Below are 17,120 nucleotides of genomic sequence, written 5' to 3' on the forward strand. Positions count from 1 at the left end.
GGCGGGATTGAGTCACTGCACTCCAGTCTGGGTGACACAATGAGACTCCATCTCAAAAAAAAGAATGACAGTCCAGCAGCTTAGAAAAAAAAATGTAGAAATGCAGCATCACCAGTGTTCTTCACAGCAGAAAGGCAGAAGAGACAAAATTGTATGGAAAAAAATCACAGATATTACTCAGAGTAAACTGACAGAAGTTTTACACACACACACACACACGCACACACACACAGGCCACGATGCCTGGCCAGAGTTTTTTTTAACCTGAATTTAAAATATCAGTACTGATACACTAACCAGCCTTTTTTTTTTTTTTTTTTTTTTTGAGAGAGGGTCTCACTCTGCAGCCTTGACCTCCAGGGCTCAAATGATCCTCCTATCTCAGCCACCAAAGTAGCTGGGACTAAAGATGCGCACTACCACGCCTAATTTTGGTAGAGATGGGGTTTCACCACGTTGCTTAGCCTGGTCTCAAACTTCTGGGCTCGAGTGATTCACCCACCTCAATCTCCCAAAGTGCCGGGATTACAGGCATGAGCCACTGTGCCCTGCCAATCTAGCTTTAAACACTAATAATTTCTTCTGCAAGAGACAGCATATTTTATTTCCTCCTATAAACGGACATCACTTCAAATGGGCACCACTGAGAACTGAAAGTGCAGGAAACTATTTTTATTCCATTGATAAATAAATAGGATGTAGTGGAAACTGAGATAGTTGAACTGCCCTAAAATTATGGTATGCTGACTTGGTTGAAAGATTCTTTTTATTAGAAAAGACATATAAATTCATAACTAAAACATTAAAAATTAAGAATAAATGTCTTTGTAGAACAGAGAAGAACATCCAAACAATCTAAGCTTAAACTGAATGACACATTTCAGCCTGGCACATAGTAGGTACTCAGCAAATTTATGTTTCTAGATAAAAGATATCATTACTATCAGATTAAAATAAAGGGGCAAAAACATTTGCATATATGTAAGACTAATCTGTTGAAGTAAGTCAGAGTGAAGACTAGTCTGATTTAAAGTACTGTAAAATGTTGAAAATTTAAAACTATGCCTGGAACCCCAGCTACTTGGGAAGCTGAGGTAGGAGGATCACTCAAGCCCAGGAGTTCAAGATGAGCCTGGGCAATATAGTGAGATCCTGTCTTAAAAATAAGTTTTTTATGAAATTAAAAACTACATCTCTCTGTTATTTTTGTTTGTTTTGAGATGGAGTCTCGCCCTGTCGCCCAGGCTGGAGTGCAATGATGCAATCTCGTCTCACTGTAACCTCCGCCTCCCAGGTTCAAGCAATTCTCCTGCCTCAGTCTCTCAAGTAGCTGGGATTACAGGCGCACGCCACCACGCCTGGCTAATCTTTAGTAGAGACAGGGTTTCACCATGTTGGCCAGGCTGGTCTCGAACTCCTGACCTCGTGATCTGCCCACCTCAGCCTCCCAAAGTGCTGGGATTACAGGCATGAGCCACTGCGCCTGGCTTGTTGTTCATTTTTATGGAATATACATTAAGTTTATATAAATCAAAGCATGCATGCTCTCAATTAATGGTATATTTTATTTAAAACAAATATACCTAATTTCAAACTAACAGGACCTTAAAATTAGTACTGTCTCATTATATTAATGATTTTTTTTTAAGACAGAGTCTTGCTCCGTTGCCCAGGCAAGAGTGCAGTGGTACAATCATAGCTCACTGTAGCCTTGACTTCCCAGGTTCAAGCAATCCTCCCACTTCAACCTCCCAAGTATCTGGGACTACAGCTGTGTGCCACCATGCCCATCTTAATACTTTTGTAAAGACAGGGTCTCACTACATTCTCCAAGTTGGTCTTGAACACCTGGGCTCAAGCAATCCTCCCGCCATGGTCTCCCGAAGTGTTGGGATTATAGGCACGAGCCATCACGCCCAGTCAACAGTATTTTTAAAATCCAGAGGGAGTGGTCGGAGCCAATCCTTGGTCTTACCTTGGCTGCTAACAGAAATAGCACACATACAGAGATGTCCACAGCTTACCTTATTGCGGCATTCCTTCAGCAGGCCCTCTACAAACTTCCAGTTGGTCTGGGCAATCACTGACGGAGAGAGGTTGGACAGTTTGGGCTGGCGAATAGTGCTGCCCATAGTCCTGGCTTCCTGGATGTACTTCTACATCAAACAGAAAAATAAAGACCCCTTGTGTCCAAGTACATAAACCAAAGGTCACCAGTACTGACGGGTGCCTGAAGAGGGCATTATTTTCTCACATTTTCTTTTTTTTTTGTTTTTGAGACGAATCTTGCTCTGTTGCCAGGCTGGTGTGCAGTGCCGCGATCTCGGCTCACTGCAACTTCCACCTCCCAGGCTCAAGCGATCCTCCTGCCTCAGCCTCCTGAATGGCTGGGACTATAGACGCATGCCACCACACCTGGCTACTTTTTTGTATTTTAGTAGAGAAGGGGTTTCACCATGTTGGCCAGGATGGTCTTTATCTCCTGACCTGGTGATCTGTCTGCCTCAGTCTCCCAAAGTACTGGATTACAGGCATGAGCCACCGTGCCCAGCTTATTTTCTTGCACTTTCTTAGCTGCCTCTTTCTAGGCTCAGATAGTTAGGAATAGAAAAATTTTAATTTAATTCTTGTATTAAAGGGAAAAACAGATGATTTCTGTTTTAGCAGATGTAAAGCACTCCCTGAATAGTATAATTACCTTTGATTTAAAGATACAAGAGTCAGGCAGGGTACAGTGGCTCATGCCTGTAATCCCAGCACTTTGGGAGGCTGAGGTGGGCAGATCACAAGGTCAGGAGTTCAAGACCAGCCTGGCCAACATAGTGAAACTCCATCTTTACTAAAAATACAAAAATTAGCCAGGTGTGGTGGTGCACGCCTGTAATCCCAGCTACTCGGGAGGCTGAGGCAGGAGAATCGCTTGAACTTAGGAGGTGGAGGTTGTGGTGAGCTAAGATCGCGCCACTGCACTCCAGCCTGGGCAACAGAGTGAGACTCCATCGCCAAAAAAAAAAAAAAAAAAAGATACAAGAGTCAAAAAACACATGACTACAGCAAATCTCAAATCTCTGTGTAACACTGAGAAAATAAGTTCCCCCACCAAGCTGAGAGGAATTTAACTCCTCTGCCCATATCAAAGATATCTACCCTTTCTATCATTAAGTATAAAATTAAGGCCTGGAAAATAAGATTGCACACTCAAAACAACAACTGCAATTATTTTGTATAATGTGCCGGTTATTCTTCTTCATATGTTGTTTAACACAGAACCCACATCAATGCAGTAAAATGCACTCTGATATCCTCTCAGTAGGTTCATGACCAACATTTTTACCCTAAACTTCTCCTTTCCCCCATATTTATTCCAGTGGCATAACTCTGTCCATTCTATCTTATGGCCCCTTAATCTGTCTCTACTACCAACCCACCAAGGTTAGGGTCCAATTACTATTCTTGGACTGCTGTTACCTGTCTCCTAACTTGCTAGCTATCTCCATACCACCCTCCTCCAAAATATTCTGCCCACAGCCTCCTTTACACATTTACACACCAAACTTTAGATCCTGCCATGTCCTCTACTTGAAATGCTCTTCTTACAGCTCCAAGGAGATGAAAAAGAAAAAAAAAAGAAAAACAGCCAGGAGCAGCGGCTCACGCCTGTAATCCCAGCACTTTGCGGGCTGAGGTGGGTGGATCACTTGAGCTCAGAAGTTTGAGACCATCCTGGGCAACATGAAGAAATCCTGTCTCTACCAAAAATACAAAAAAAAAAAAAAAAATTAGCCGGGAATGGTGGTGTGTGCCTGTGGTCCCAGCTACTCAGGAGGCTGAGGTGGGAGGAACGCCTGAGCCTGGGAAACGGAGGTTGCAGTGAGCCAAGATTACACCATTGCACTCCAATCTGGGTGACAGAGTAAGACCCCATCTCAAAATAAAATAAAAGCTCTTCTAACAATCCCATCGTTCTCTAAGGCTTAAAGAGATGCTTACTCCTCTTCCAAATCATCTTGTTTGATGATGACCCCAAGTAGAAGTAACCTCTGCTTTTTCTAATCAGTAATCAAAAATTGGTTTGCTCCTCATATGGTCATTTCAAAAGATTATTCTCCTGAAGTTATCTTTCTGTCTGACTTTGCTCCCTTATATCAACTGGTATTCCCTGAGGACAAGACTAACCTCTTTTGTCACCTTTGTATTTCAAAGTGTTTACCTCAGTGATTTTTTTTTTTTTTTTTTTTTTTTTTTTGCTTTAGCAAAGAATTCCTTGATACCTCAGTGATATGGTTTGGCTGTGACCCCATCCAAATCTCATCTTGAATTGTAGCTCCTACAATTCCCACATGTTTTGGGAGGGACCCAGTAGGAGGCAATTGAGTCATGGGGGCAGGTCTTTCCCGAGCTGTTCTCGTGATAGTGCACAAGTCTCACGAGATCCAGTGGTTTTATACGGGGGAATTTCCCTGCACAAGCTCTCTCTTTGCCCACTGCCATCCATGTAAGACGTGACTTGCTCCTCCTTGCCGTCCACCATGATTGTGAAGCCTCCCCAGCCATGTGGAACTGTAAGTCCATTAAATCTTTCTTTTGTAAATTACCCAGTCTTGTGTATGTCTTTATCAGCAACATGAAAATGGACTAATACACTCAGTGATTCTGACCAAGAAAAAGTGGTCAATAAACACTGCTGAAAATAGTAATGAGGAAGTTAGGTGGAAGACAGACTTTTAAAATAACACAAATAACCAAAATTTCTTATGCTACTCTCACAAAAAAAAAAAATTTCAGTGTAACTATATCCTATAAATCAGCAGTTGAAAATTCATAACCATATCTTACAATTTTAATTTATTCATTAAAAACATAGCAAAGGGAGAATATGTTATTTATTTTCCAATTCACTGAGTTGCCAGACACATGAAAACAGTGTGCCTTCTTGGGTTCTATCTGTGCAAGATGAAAATTATAGGATCTTTTCTCAAAGATAAATTACTGAAATAGGTTTCTGAAGTTAACACTCATTTTCACAACTTCTTTGCAACTAAGTAAGGCACGGTCTACAACCTGAAGTTTATAACTAGAAACTTAAGAAGCAAGTTACAGTAGAGCTGAGAAACTCAGCTTACGAGCAATGAAGATTCAGGAGGTAAATTCAAGAATCTTGTGTTTCCAGGTACCTGATAATAATGTTCCTCTCCTTTAGTCTTTTGAAGAAGGGGGGGAAAAAAAAAGTCAAGATTATCTGTTTTAATTTAAGGTAAGAAACAGCAGGAAAAAAACTCTAACAGAATTAACTTCTTTCTGGGCCGGGTGCAGTGACTCACACCTATAATCCCAGCACTTTGGGAGGCTGAGGCAGGCGGATTACCTGAGGTCAGGTGTTTGAGACCAGCCTGGCCAACATGGTGAAACCCCATCTCTACTAAAAATACATAAATTAGCTGGGCGTGGTAGTGGTGCCTGTAATTCCAGCTACTCAGGAGGCTGAGGCAGGGGAATCGCTTGAACCCAGGAGGTGGAGGTTGCAGTGAGCCGAGATTGCTTCACTGCACTCCAGCCTGGGCAATAAGAGCGAAACTCTGTCTCAAACAAAAAAAGAATTTAAAAAAATTAACTTTTTTCCTATACACACACGTGTGCGCGTGCACGCGCGCACACACAGACACACACACAAAACACCGATTTTTAAAGGATTTCTCCCAAGTTTCAGACTCCTAACTTCTGAGGTTCCTATCAAACTCCCCAGGGAGCATCATGCATGAGTAATTACAACATGGTTAGTAGCTAGCTGGAATTTGTAAAACATCCTACATTCTGATTTGTGATAACCCAGGCCCACCATCAGATATCAGGAACTAGACCTATTATTAATCCTTCTTTATGGGGTGAGGTCAATGCTGAGACATTTGAATCAGACCAGAGAACAGGAAATGAGAAAGAGAAGGAGTGCACAGCATGATAGCAAGGTCATTCTTGTCATTCTTAAGGTATCTTACCTCCCTCTGGTCATTGTCTAAACGCAGGTGTTCTGTGTGCTGCTTCTGCCGATCTTTCCGCCTCCACTGGGCAGGGGCATTCCTTTTCGTCCACCTAACACATCAGCATCAAAGCAGGCAATTAATAATGTCTCACTTAAAAAGCAATGTCAACTAACAGGAGAAAACATGAATGACTAAGAGCCAATGCTGGACACAGGAAATGACCAAGAAGTCACCAGAGACAGCTCAGAGACCTTGAGGAAGAGCAGATTAAAGATGAGTGACTGGACACGAGAGAGATACCTCCTCAGGGAACATGTCTCTCTTGAAACATCTACAAACACTTGACATATAGATCTAAAACTATATTCACTTAACTCTATCTGGGCTTTGATACAGTCATCTTCAAAAGCAACTAATGAGTAATTCTGCTAACTTATCTACTTTTCATTTCAGGCTCTGATTATTTCAACTGCCATTTAATAAATACAATGCTAGCTTGCTGTTGAATGGGATCCAGGCATGAGATGATTTTAACCCATTTGCAGCTTTTTGCAGGTCCTGGACATATGGAGCTATCCCAATCTGCATAGTGGAGGCAGAACTGAAAGACATTCTGTCACATACTTTCTTGTTCAAATAAGCGAACAACCTAGATAGTCTGGGTCTTCTCCATATCTACTTTACAAAATTACACGGTCTTCTGGGGATAACAGCCCTAGCCCAGATACTAGATGACCCTATTATGGCTAGGGAGTTGGATCAGTGATTCCCTGGAGTTGACTCACTTGTTGCTGGCTGGCCCAGTGGAAAGTACATCAGACTGCAGCTTAGGGAAGAAGCCCGGCTCATATTTCCCTTGTCCAATCTTCATGTCAAGTAAATGTGGGTGAACTGCAGTATGGTCAATTTTTGCCAGACGTTGTTCAATTGCTTTCTCTGGATGAGAATACAAACACATACGCACATAAATACACACACAAATCAAGTCAAACATTTTTTTTAAATCTAGCTACTCTTCCATTTCCAGCCAAGATGGAGTAAAAGGGAATGATTTTCCTGCAAATAGGAAAAAACCCATGCAAAATATGTAAAATGATAAATTTCAAAACACTGGACATCACGCAATGAAGGACAGGAACCCTGAGAAACAGGTAACAAATGAGGTAACCCCTAGAACTATCCTAGCTAACTGCTTAGAGACAGCTTCCAGGCTGTGGCTCAGGGAGGGAGGTCTAGGCAGAGACTGGTGGACTCCCTGAGTTAAGGAGACCAAGGTGGCTAGAGTTCATATGAATGGTACCAGGGAAGACAGAGAATCCAGGGGATCTGCAGGGTATTCAGCAGGGTAATGGGTCAGTTCACGCAAGTGAAGAAACTACTCAAGGCTGGAGAAAGAATCATTGGAAAGGATTAGGAGAAACAATACAAAATGCTCACACGGGGCTGGGAATAATGCCTGTCCCCACCTGCCAGACTAGAAAACCTAATCACTCATGGGGCACTGAGTAATGTACTCAGAGGGCCATGCCTCGGTAGTGGAGAATTAATCACAGCCTAAAGGATTCTCTGGTCCTGCCAGAGGAAAACACAAAGGAAAAAGGAAAACACAAAGAAATCGAATTATTTCTAAGTAACTTAACTACATCCCAGAACAAAGATTGAGAATATTTATAGGAATATAGAAGTATCCAGGACTCAAATAGTAAAATTCACAGTGTCTGGCATCTAATCAAAGATTACCAGGACCTGGTAGCTTACACCTGTAATCCCAGCACTTTGGGAGGCCAAAGTGAGGGTATCATTTAAGGCCAGGACTTCAAGACCACCCTGGGCAACACAGTTTTTGAAACCTCATCTCGTAAAAAAAAAAAAAAAAAAAATGAGCCAGACATGGTGGCATACACCTTTATTCCTAGCTATTCAGGAGGCCGAGGCCAGAAGATCACTTGAGCCCAGGAGTTTAAGGTTACGGTGAGCTATAATTGCACTACTGCTCTCCAGCCTGGGCAACAAAGCAGAACCTCTTAAAAACAAACAAACAACAACAACAAAAAATCAGAAACATAGAACTCAAACGTCTGAAGGTGAAGGCTGTGGAGATGAAAACTACACAGGCTGGGTTAAAAGCACACTCAACAATGCAGGAGAAAAACTAAGTGGGCCTGAAGCCATAGCAACAGAAATTATCCCGAAGAAGTCACAGAGGGAGAGAAAAAGCTGTTGCCATTAAAAGAGTATCAGCGGTGCTGGGATAATTTTACGCAATCCCAGATATTACACATATGTGTAACTGCAGTCCCTAAGGTAGGGATGGGGACAATAGAAAAATTACTGGAAGAAATACTGGCCAGAATTTTTGCAAATTTGATGTAAACAAAAAAATCCACAGATCTAAAAAGCACAATGAACCGCAAGAACAAGAATCATGAAGGAAACTACACCAAGTCACATCATAATCAAATTGCTCAAAATCAGTGATAAAAAGAAAATCTTAAAATCTGCTAGAGAAAGTAGACATTTTGCATATAGAGAAGATCAAAATTAAGGATGACAGCAGATTTCTTATCAGAAAACAATGGAAGTATGATATGGTTTGGCTCTGTGTCTGCACCCAAATCTCACCTTGAATTGTGATAATCCCCATGTGTGGTGGGAGGGACCCAGTGTGAGGTAATTGAATCACAGGGGCGGTTTCCCTCATGCTATTCTCGAAATAGTGAGTGAGTTCTCACAAGATCTGATGGTTTTATAAGCATCTGGCATTTGCCCTCCTGGCACTCATTCTTTCTCCTGCTGTGCTGTGAAGAGGTGCCTTCCACCATGCTTGTAAGTTTCTTGAGGCATTCCCAGCCATGTGGAACTGAGTTAATTAAACCTCTTTCCTTCATAAATTACCCAGTCTTGGGTATTTCTTCATAGCAGCATGAGAATAAACTAATTACAAAGTGAGAAGACAGAGGAGCAACATCTTTTTTTTTTTTTTTTTTTTTTTTTTTTGAGACAGGGTCTCATTCTGTCACCCAGGCTAGAGTGCAGTGGTGCGATCTTGGCTCACTACAACCTCCACCTTCTGGGTTCAAGCGATTCTTGCATCTCAGCCTCCTGAGTAGCTTGGACTACAGGCACATACTATCATGCCTCGCTAATTGTGTGCGTGTGTGTGTGTGTGTGTATGTTTAGTAGCAACAGGGTTTCACCATGTTGGCCAGGCTGGTCTCAAACTCCTGACCTCAAGTGATCCACCCACCTGGGCCTCCCAAAGTGTTGGGATTACAGGTGTGAGCTACCGCGCCTGGCCTGGAGCAACACCTTTAGAGTACTGAAAGGAAAAAACTATTAACCTATACTCAGGGAAAATACCTTTCAAAGACAAAAGAATTACAAAAGCTGAAAGAATTCATCACCAGCAGATCTACACTACAAGAAATGTTAAAGGAAGTCCTTCTGGCAGTAGGAAAATAGTATCAGACGGAAGTATGGATCTACAGAAAAGAAAGAAGAGCACCAGAAATGCTAACTACACAGTTAATGTATTAGATTTTGTACTTATTATTTAAATCTCTTTAAAAGGCAATTGACTGTTTAAACAAAAATGACCACGTAGTGTGAGGTTTATGACATATGTAAAAGTAAAATAAATGACAATACCACATAGGCTAGGAAGAGAGAAACGGAAATAGAGTTTTGTGAAGTTCTTTTCTGTTGTTGTTTAGAGACAGGGTCTCATCATGTGACCCAAGTTGGACTCAAACTCCTGGGCTCAGGCAATTGTCCCCCTTCAGCCTCCCAAACAGTGGGACTATGGGAGAACATGACTGTGCCTGGCAGTTCTGTACAGTTCTTATACTATGTGGAAAGTGATATTATATCACCTAAAAGTAGACTGTGATAAGTTAAATGTGTACTATAAATCCTAAAGCAATAGCTAAAATAACACAAGTTATAGCTAGTAAACCAATAAAGCAGATAAAATGAAATCATAAAAAAATGGAAAACATTCAATTAGTACACAAGAGGGCAGAAAAAGAAGAAAAGGGAACAAAGAACAGATGGGACAAATAAAAAACAAACAGCAAAATGACAGGCTTAAACCCAGCAATCTCAATAATCACATTAAATGTACATGGTTTAAAGACCTCAGTTAAAAATCTGAAACTGTCAAATTGGATAAAAATGCAAAACCCAATTACATGCTGCCTACAATAAATACCCTTTAAATATAAAAACAGAAATAGATTAAAAGTAAAATAATGAAAAAGACATACCATGTTAGCACTAGTCAAAAGAAAGCTGGAGTAGTTATTAATATCCAACAAAATAGATTTCACAGTAAAGAATATTACTCTGAATAAAGAAGGCTATTTCTATATTTTTTTTTTTTAAATAAAAATTAGCCAGGCATGGTGGCACACATCTATTGTCCTAGCTACTCGGGAAGCTAAGACAAGAGGATCCCTTCAGCCCACTACTTCAAAGTTACAGAAAACCATGACCACACCACTGCACTCTAGCCTGAGCAACAAAGCAAGACCCCATCACCATTTTAAAAAAAAAAAGGAAAAAATATAATTCACCATATTAACAAACTAAAGCTAAAAACCATATAATTACCTCAATAGAGATACAGAAAAAATATTTGACAAAATTCAACATCCACCTCAGATAAAAACTCTGAACAAGCTAGTAAGATCCTTAACTGATAAAGGTTATCTATGAAAAACTTACAGGTAACATCATTCTTACGGTAAATGCTTTCCCCCTAAAGTCAGGAATAAGATGCCCACTCTCACCACTTCTATCTGACTTCGTACTAGAGGTTCTAGCCAGTGTAATACAGCCAAAAAAAAAAAGAAAGAAAGAAAAGGAAAAGAAATAAAAGGCATCCAGGGTGGTGGAAAGGAAAAGTAAAACTATCATTATTCACAGGTGATGTGACTGTCTATGTGGAAAATCTGATGGATGTACAAAAAAGCTATTAAAAGTAACTTTAGTATGGTTGCAGGACACAATATAAATATATAAAATTATGCTATTATAGTTATATATACTAGCAATGAACAATCAGAAATTAAAATTAAGAAAGCAATACAATAGTACCAAATTTATATAACACAAAACAATTTAAAATAACACCAAAAAATATGAACTACTTAGGGAAAAATCCGATAAGACATACAAAACCTGTACCCTGAAAAGTACATAATGCTGTTGGGAAAAATTAAAGATGACCTAAATAAATGGAAAGATATGCCATGTTAATGGATCAGAAGACTTGGTACTGTTAGGATGTCAAATATCCATCAAAATCTCAGAAGGCTTCTTTGCAGAAGTTGGCAAGTTGACTCTAAATATGTATGGAAATACAAAGAACCCAGAATAGCCAAAACAACTTTGAAAAGAAGAACAAAGTTAGAAGATTAACACTACTTGATTTCAAGATTTAATATAAGCTACAGTAATCATTTAATGTAAGCTCCAGTAATCAAGACAGTGTGGTATTGGTATAAATGTAGACCAACAGATCAATGAAACAGAACAGAGAATCCAGAAGTAGACTAACACATATACAAACTAACAACATTTTGACAAAAGCATAAAGGCAATTCATTAGAGAAAGGATAGTCTTTTCAATAGATGAATATCTATATGAAAAACAAAAATGGACCCATAACTTACACTACTTATAAAATTAACTTGAAATGGATCAGAGACCTAAATGTAAAACCTAAAACTATAAAACTTCTATAAAACTCTATAAAACTTCTACAGGGAAATATAGGGGAAAATCTCTATGTGACCTTGGTAGGGCAAAAATGTCTTAGATACAACAAAAGCATAATCCAACTGATAAATTAGGCCTCATCAAAATAAAAGACTTTGTTCTCAAAAAGACACTGTTAAGAGAAATTAGGCACACACAAATCAAAATCACATCTCCCTTACATTTTCTAGTCTTCTCTCTTTACCTGTCAGCCCCTGTTCCAGGACCCTCATTAAGATGACAGTCCTTTTGGCAAAGGTTTGAGGACAAGTTGTCCATGCAATTAGACTACTTTAACTCAGGACATAGGATCCTGAACTAGAAAATACAAGACTTTGAACTAGAAAATGCAAGACTTTGTCTAAACTGTCAGCAGTTATATGTTCAAAGGCTAGAAACAAGCCTGGCATATTCATTCATTTGGCAAATATTTCTTGAAGACTTGCTATACGTTCGGCATCTGGTAGGTAGCTACAAAATGCGGCAAATGAATGATGAAAATATACAAAAATGCCTTAACAAGGACACTGAACATCCTGCAGGAAGTGAATACACCACTTAATCTAATGCTTCAAGCTGAAACCATTCTCTAGCTAAACTGATGTAGATGAGTTCTCTAAACAAAAGGATATGTTCAATCATTTGTGTAGATTACAACATACCTATGTGCTGGGTAAAATGCTAGAAGAATGGGGGTAAGAAAATGAGTAAATACAGTCTCTGCCCTTAAGTTGTTCCCTAATAATGATAGCTATAAAAATTAGAGATTGAGTAAAAGCATGCACAAAGCACCACAGGAACACAGAGGAAGAATCAACTGACTCAGTCTGGGAGCATCAGAGAAGGCTTCATAGAGAAGGAAACATATCTGCTAGGTTTTTGTGGCAAATACCATCAACTGCTTACTCATAATTCATTCACCCCTTCTTTCTTGCTTATAGACCTTCATACTGTTCAGGGTAACGTTACACCCAGTTCAATGTTCACTTTCACAGCTTCCCATGCACTTGAGGGTGATCATATAACATGATTTTGGCCTATGAGACAATGAAAGTTGTTAGAAATTTCTGGGAAAGCTTTTGCTTTCTGATAAAAGTGGGAAAATAGGCCGGGCACAGTGACTCACGCCTATAATCCTAGCACTTTGGAATGCAGAGTGCTTGAGCCCAAGAGTTCGAGGCCAGCCTGAGCAACATGACGAGACTCTGTCTCTACAAAATATAAAAAATTAGCTGGGTATGGCGGTATGTGCCTACAGTCCTAGCTACTTGGGAGGCTGAGATGAGAGAATTGCTTGAGCCTGGGAAGTGAAGGCTGTGGTGAGCCATAATTGCACCACTACCCTCCAGCCTAAGCAACTGAGTGAGACCGACCCTGTCTCAAAAAAAGAAAAAAAAAAGGTGGAATGGTGAATATAGCTGACATCAACCTTCCCCTCTTCTTGCCTCGAATGTGAATATGAAAAGCTTCTGGGGCTGGGTGTGGTGGTTCATGTGTGTAATGCCAACACTTTGGGAGGCCAAGACAGGAGGATCACTTGAGTGCAAAAGTTCAAGAGCAGATGGAGCATAGCAAAACCTTGTCTCTACAAAAAAAAAATTTTTTTTAATTAGCCAGGCATGGGAGCACATGCCTGTAGTCCTAGTTGCTTGGGAGGCTGAGGCAAGAGAATCACTTGAGCCAAAGAGTTCAAAGTTGCAGTGAGCCATGTTCACACCACTGCATTTTGGCCTGGGTGACAGAGAGAGACCCTGTCACACACACACAGAAAAAAGGGCAGAAAAGAAAGAGCTTCTGTAACCATGAGGCTTTCATTGACATCCTTTAAAATAAAAAAAAAAACGAGGCAATAGTATGACCATAAAAGCCAACAACAAGGATTCACTGAATAAAAAGACAGAATCTCAGTTCTTGATTACATTGTTGAGCAGCTGAGCCAACACCAGCAACCACCAATTCTGTACTTCTTGCTAATATAAGAAAAATAACCCCCATTTGTTTAACCCATTGCTGATTAGGGTCTCTATTACATACAATGAGATCCATTCCTAACTAACAGTGTTAAAGGATGAGAAGAAGATAACCAGGCAAAAAAAAAAAAAAAAAAAAAAACGAAGAAGATTACAGGCAATGGGAACCACATATGCAAAGGCAGAAACAGAGAAAGAGGCTGGCATATTTAGGAAAAGGGACATGTTAATGACATAATCCAAGAGGCTAGAATGTACAGTTCCAAGGAGGCCTTACCTGCTTCATCCACTGTGGTACACTTCTGGTACATGGATGTACGGAGAGTAGGTGTCCGAACATTCAACAGCCTGATCTTGTCAACTCGGGAATCAAATACCCGGAGCACAGGGTCTTTATCATCATCATCATGACACATTATTTTGTTGTCAATGAAAGATGCAAACATCTGGGTCTCCAGGAATCTTGAGAGGAAGGGCAAGTAGGGCTCAGGCTGATCTGACAGAAAAGATGCCTGGTGGGACCAAAAAGAAGCAGTAATTGACAGGGAAAAGGGTAATGTCAATGTGCCTGAGGAATCCAGTAGGTTAATTATTCTCTGGAGCTGCCTAGGTCTTTAAGAAAAACAAGCTGCAAAATCTCTACATTTAAAAAACAAAACAAAACAAAACAAAAACACTCATGTAAGTTCAGGTATCTTGAAACTTTGACACTGGAACAAACTCACTTGGGTAATCTACTGAGTCAACCAATCTTCCCAGAATCCTGATGTTCACTCTACATGTATATCTTTGTCTTAAGAGGATCCCTTTGGCTGAAGGTAAATCATCTGATAATAATAATCAGCACATCTATACATAAGCGACAAGACCTATTTTATCAACATCAAATGGACCAACATCAAATGGACCATAAACTTGTTTCCAGCGTATAATAATCTTCCATTACTACTTCAAGTAATTTTCCACTACTTCTTCAAGACATAACTGGCAAGTTCTCATTCCTCACCACCTCCCAAGCAGGATTACACTCACTTTATCAAAGTTTTGCATCTGCTCCCTGTTGGTAAACCAGGATTCCTTATCCTGGCTGGGTTGGATGACAAACACCTCATAATCTGCAAACATCTGAGTGAAACGATTTGCAAAAACTTCCCGGATCTGAATGTTTAGCTGGTAAATCCTGAGTTCTTCTTCATCACACTGAACTTTGAGATCCTTATTGCTGCTGGGGTCTTCACGCACTTCCAACTAAAGAAAAAGAAAAAGCAATTGAGAACACACACACTTTTTCCTTTTAACCCAAGGAATACAATTCCTGACTTTTTTATCTGATTTTTTTCCAGTGCTCATTTACTTAGTAGCAAATCATGAGAACAAAAGAGGAAAAACTGGAAAAAATAAATAAATAAAAGGAAAGAGACTCAGACATGAAGGAGAGAAAAATCAAAGAGTTTCACTTAAAGATATCCAACAACTCAATGAAAGTGGAGATAAGATCTTTATGGGCAGAGAGAGATTCTGCCATGAAAGAAAAGGTGCTAATTATCTCAAAGGTCAGGGAGAAAGGAAGGAATATGGGAGGTCAATTTAACAAAGCAATGAGGTTAAATTCTGGCTCTCTTGATTTTTTATTTTTTCCCTCATATCACTTTACTTCTTTCTGCAAAAAAAAAAAAAAACCTTTTGTTTTTGTTTTTTGTTTTGAGACAGAGTTTCGCTCTTGTTGCCCAGGCTGGAGTGCAATGGCAGCATCTCAGCTCACCGCAACCTCCGCCTCCCGGGTTCAAGTGATTATCCTACCTCACCCTCCCCAGTAGCTGGGATTACAGGCATGCACCACCACACCCGGCTAATTTTGTATTTTTAGTAGAGACGGGGTGTCTCCATATTGGTCAGATTGGTCTTGAACTCCCAACCTCAAGTGATCCTCCCACCTCAGCCTCCCAAAGTGCTGGGATTACAGGAGTGAGCCACCACATCCAGCCCAGAAAACCTTTCTCATTTCACCAAATATTTCTCTGTTCCTCTTTAACTGCCCATGATTTTTGAAAAATATCTACTCAACCAGGCAGGAAAAAATCTACTCTACTAAAGCAGAAAAAATGAAATATTTCACTAAAACACAGCCCAACAAGATTATTACACTGGTCCATTGGTTTATAAGTAACTTATAAAAGTAATTTAACAGTGAGAATTCAAGAGGACCAGATTCTAGACTCAGTTCAGCTACGTACTAGGCATTTAATCTTTAGGCAAAACACTTAGGCTCTCTAAGCCTTGGTTTCTTTGGCTATAAAACAGTTAATACTTGTTCTGTCTGCCTTAGGTTGCTGTGAAACTCAAAGGGCAATGGATCTAAAAGAGATCTGGGCCTGGCACAGTGGCTCATACTTATAATCCCACCACTTGGGGAGGCCAAGGTTGGAGGACTGCTTGAGCCCAGAAGTTTGAGACTAGCTGAGCATCATAGTGAGACCCTGCCTCTAAAAAAAAAAAAAAAAAAAAATTAATTGTGTGGTGGCATGAAGCTGTGGTCCCAGCTACTTGAGAGGCTGAGGCAGGAGGATCACCTGAGCCCAGGAGATTGAGGCTGCAGTGAGCTGTGACCGTGCCACCACACTCCAGCCCGAGCGACAGAGTAAGAACCTCTCTCAAAAAATAAAAGAGGTCTGAACACTAAGATTACTATCACGCTCTCTCCAATCACTCTGCTGTAGTGTTCACATAGAATGATGGCAGACTCTCCTGGATGTTCAAAGGAGAAGCTACCCAGATTTAGATTAAAGTAGTATTTACTAGGATAACATCTGCCAGATGGAATTCAGAGTCCCCCATACAGAACATTCTTTCACTGCTCACAAATATGACTTGTCCAGAACTGGATGCTTTCTCATCCCACACTTTACTTCACCAGGACAGCACCCTAGCACAGATCACACGTGTCACAGACTCATATACACATCTTACCTTTTCCAGGCTCACCCCAGTCCTCTTGACCAAGGCTTGCAGCCGGGCAATAGTTTCATTCTCCTTAAGAAGCTCGTAGGAATGCAAAGGGGAGCCAGCAATGTTCCCATTCCTCTTGTCTGAGACAAGCTCAGAGGCCCGAAGCCTCTTCAACTTGGAGGCACTCTCACTGCAATGAAGATTCCCTTCAGGGGGAATTCCAAATGCCATGAGAATCTCAGAGACTTCCTGGACAAACTCCAATTTGTTGGGAAACTGTGGCAAGTCCTCCGGCAACTCAATGAAGTGGTTGTCAATGTCCACAAAGCAGAGGTTAGCCTGGAAGTCAAAACAGGATGAGGAGTATGAATAACTCCAGAGCATTACAGGAAGAAGTTTTAGAAAGGTTAGTGAACAAGAGGGCAAAGACAAAACACCTGAAATGGCTATATTTGAGATATGGTG

The 17,120-nt window shown here is 40.4% G+C and overlaps 1 protein-coding gene across 7 annotated transcripts in view; it reads right to left on the minus strand.

The window, feature by feature from the left end:
- The window catches only part of DENND5A (DENN domain containing 5A), a 129,943-nt gene that overhangs the window by 25,381 nt on the left and 87,442 nt on the right, over window positions 1–17,120 (minus strand). For all 7 annotated transcript variants that reach the window (XR_004177483.1, XR_004177481.1, XR_004177482.1 and 4 more), the window contains exons 6-11: window positions 16,677–16,994; window positions 14,742–14,957; window positions 13,987–14,221; window positions 6,764–6,914; window positions 5,994–6,087; window positions 2,025–2,156 (exon numbers count right to left, since the gene is read on the minus strand). Coding sequence is in view for 3 of the 7 variants with exons in the window: in XM_021926103.2 (XP_021781795.1) it covers window positions 2,025–2,156; window positions 5,994–6,087; window positions 6,764–6,914; window positions 13,987–14,221; window positions 14,742–14,957; window positions 16,677–16,994 (1,146 nt within the window). In the remaining 4 variants the exon portion in view is untranslated. The remainder of the gene's footprint in view (window positions 1–2,024; window positions 2,157–5,993; window positions 6,088–6,763; window positions 6,915–13,986; window positions 14,222–14,741; window positions 14,958–16,676; window positions 16,995–17,120) is intronic.

Source organism: Papio anubis, chromosome 12 (genome assembly GCF_008728515.1).
Source record: "Papio anubis isolate 15944 chromosome 12, Panubis1.0, whole genome shotgun sequence".
NCBI classification, from domain to species: Eukaryota; Metazoa; Chordata; class Mammalia; order Primates; family Cercopithecidae; genus Papio; species Papio anubis.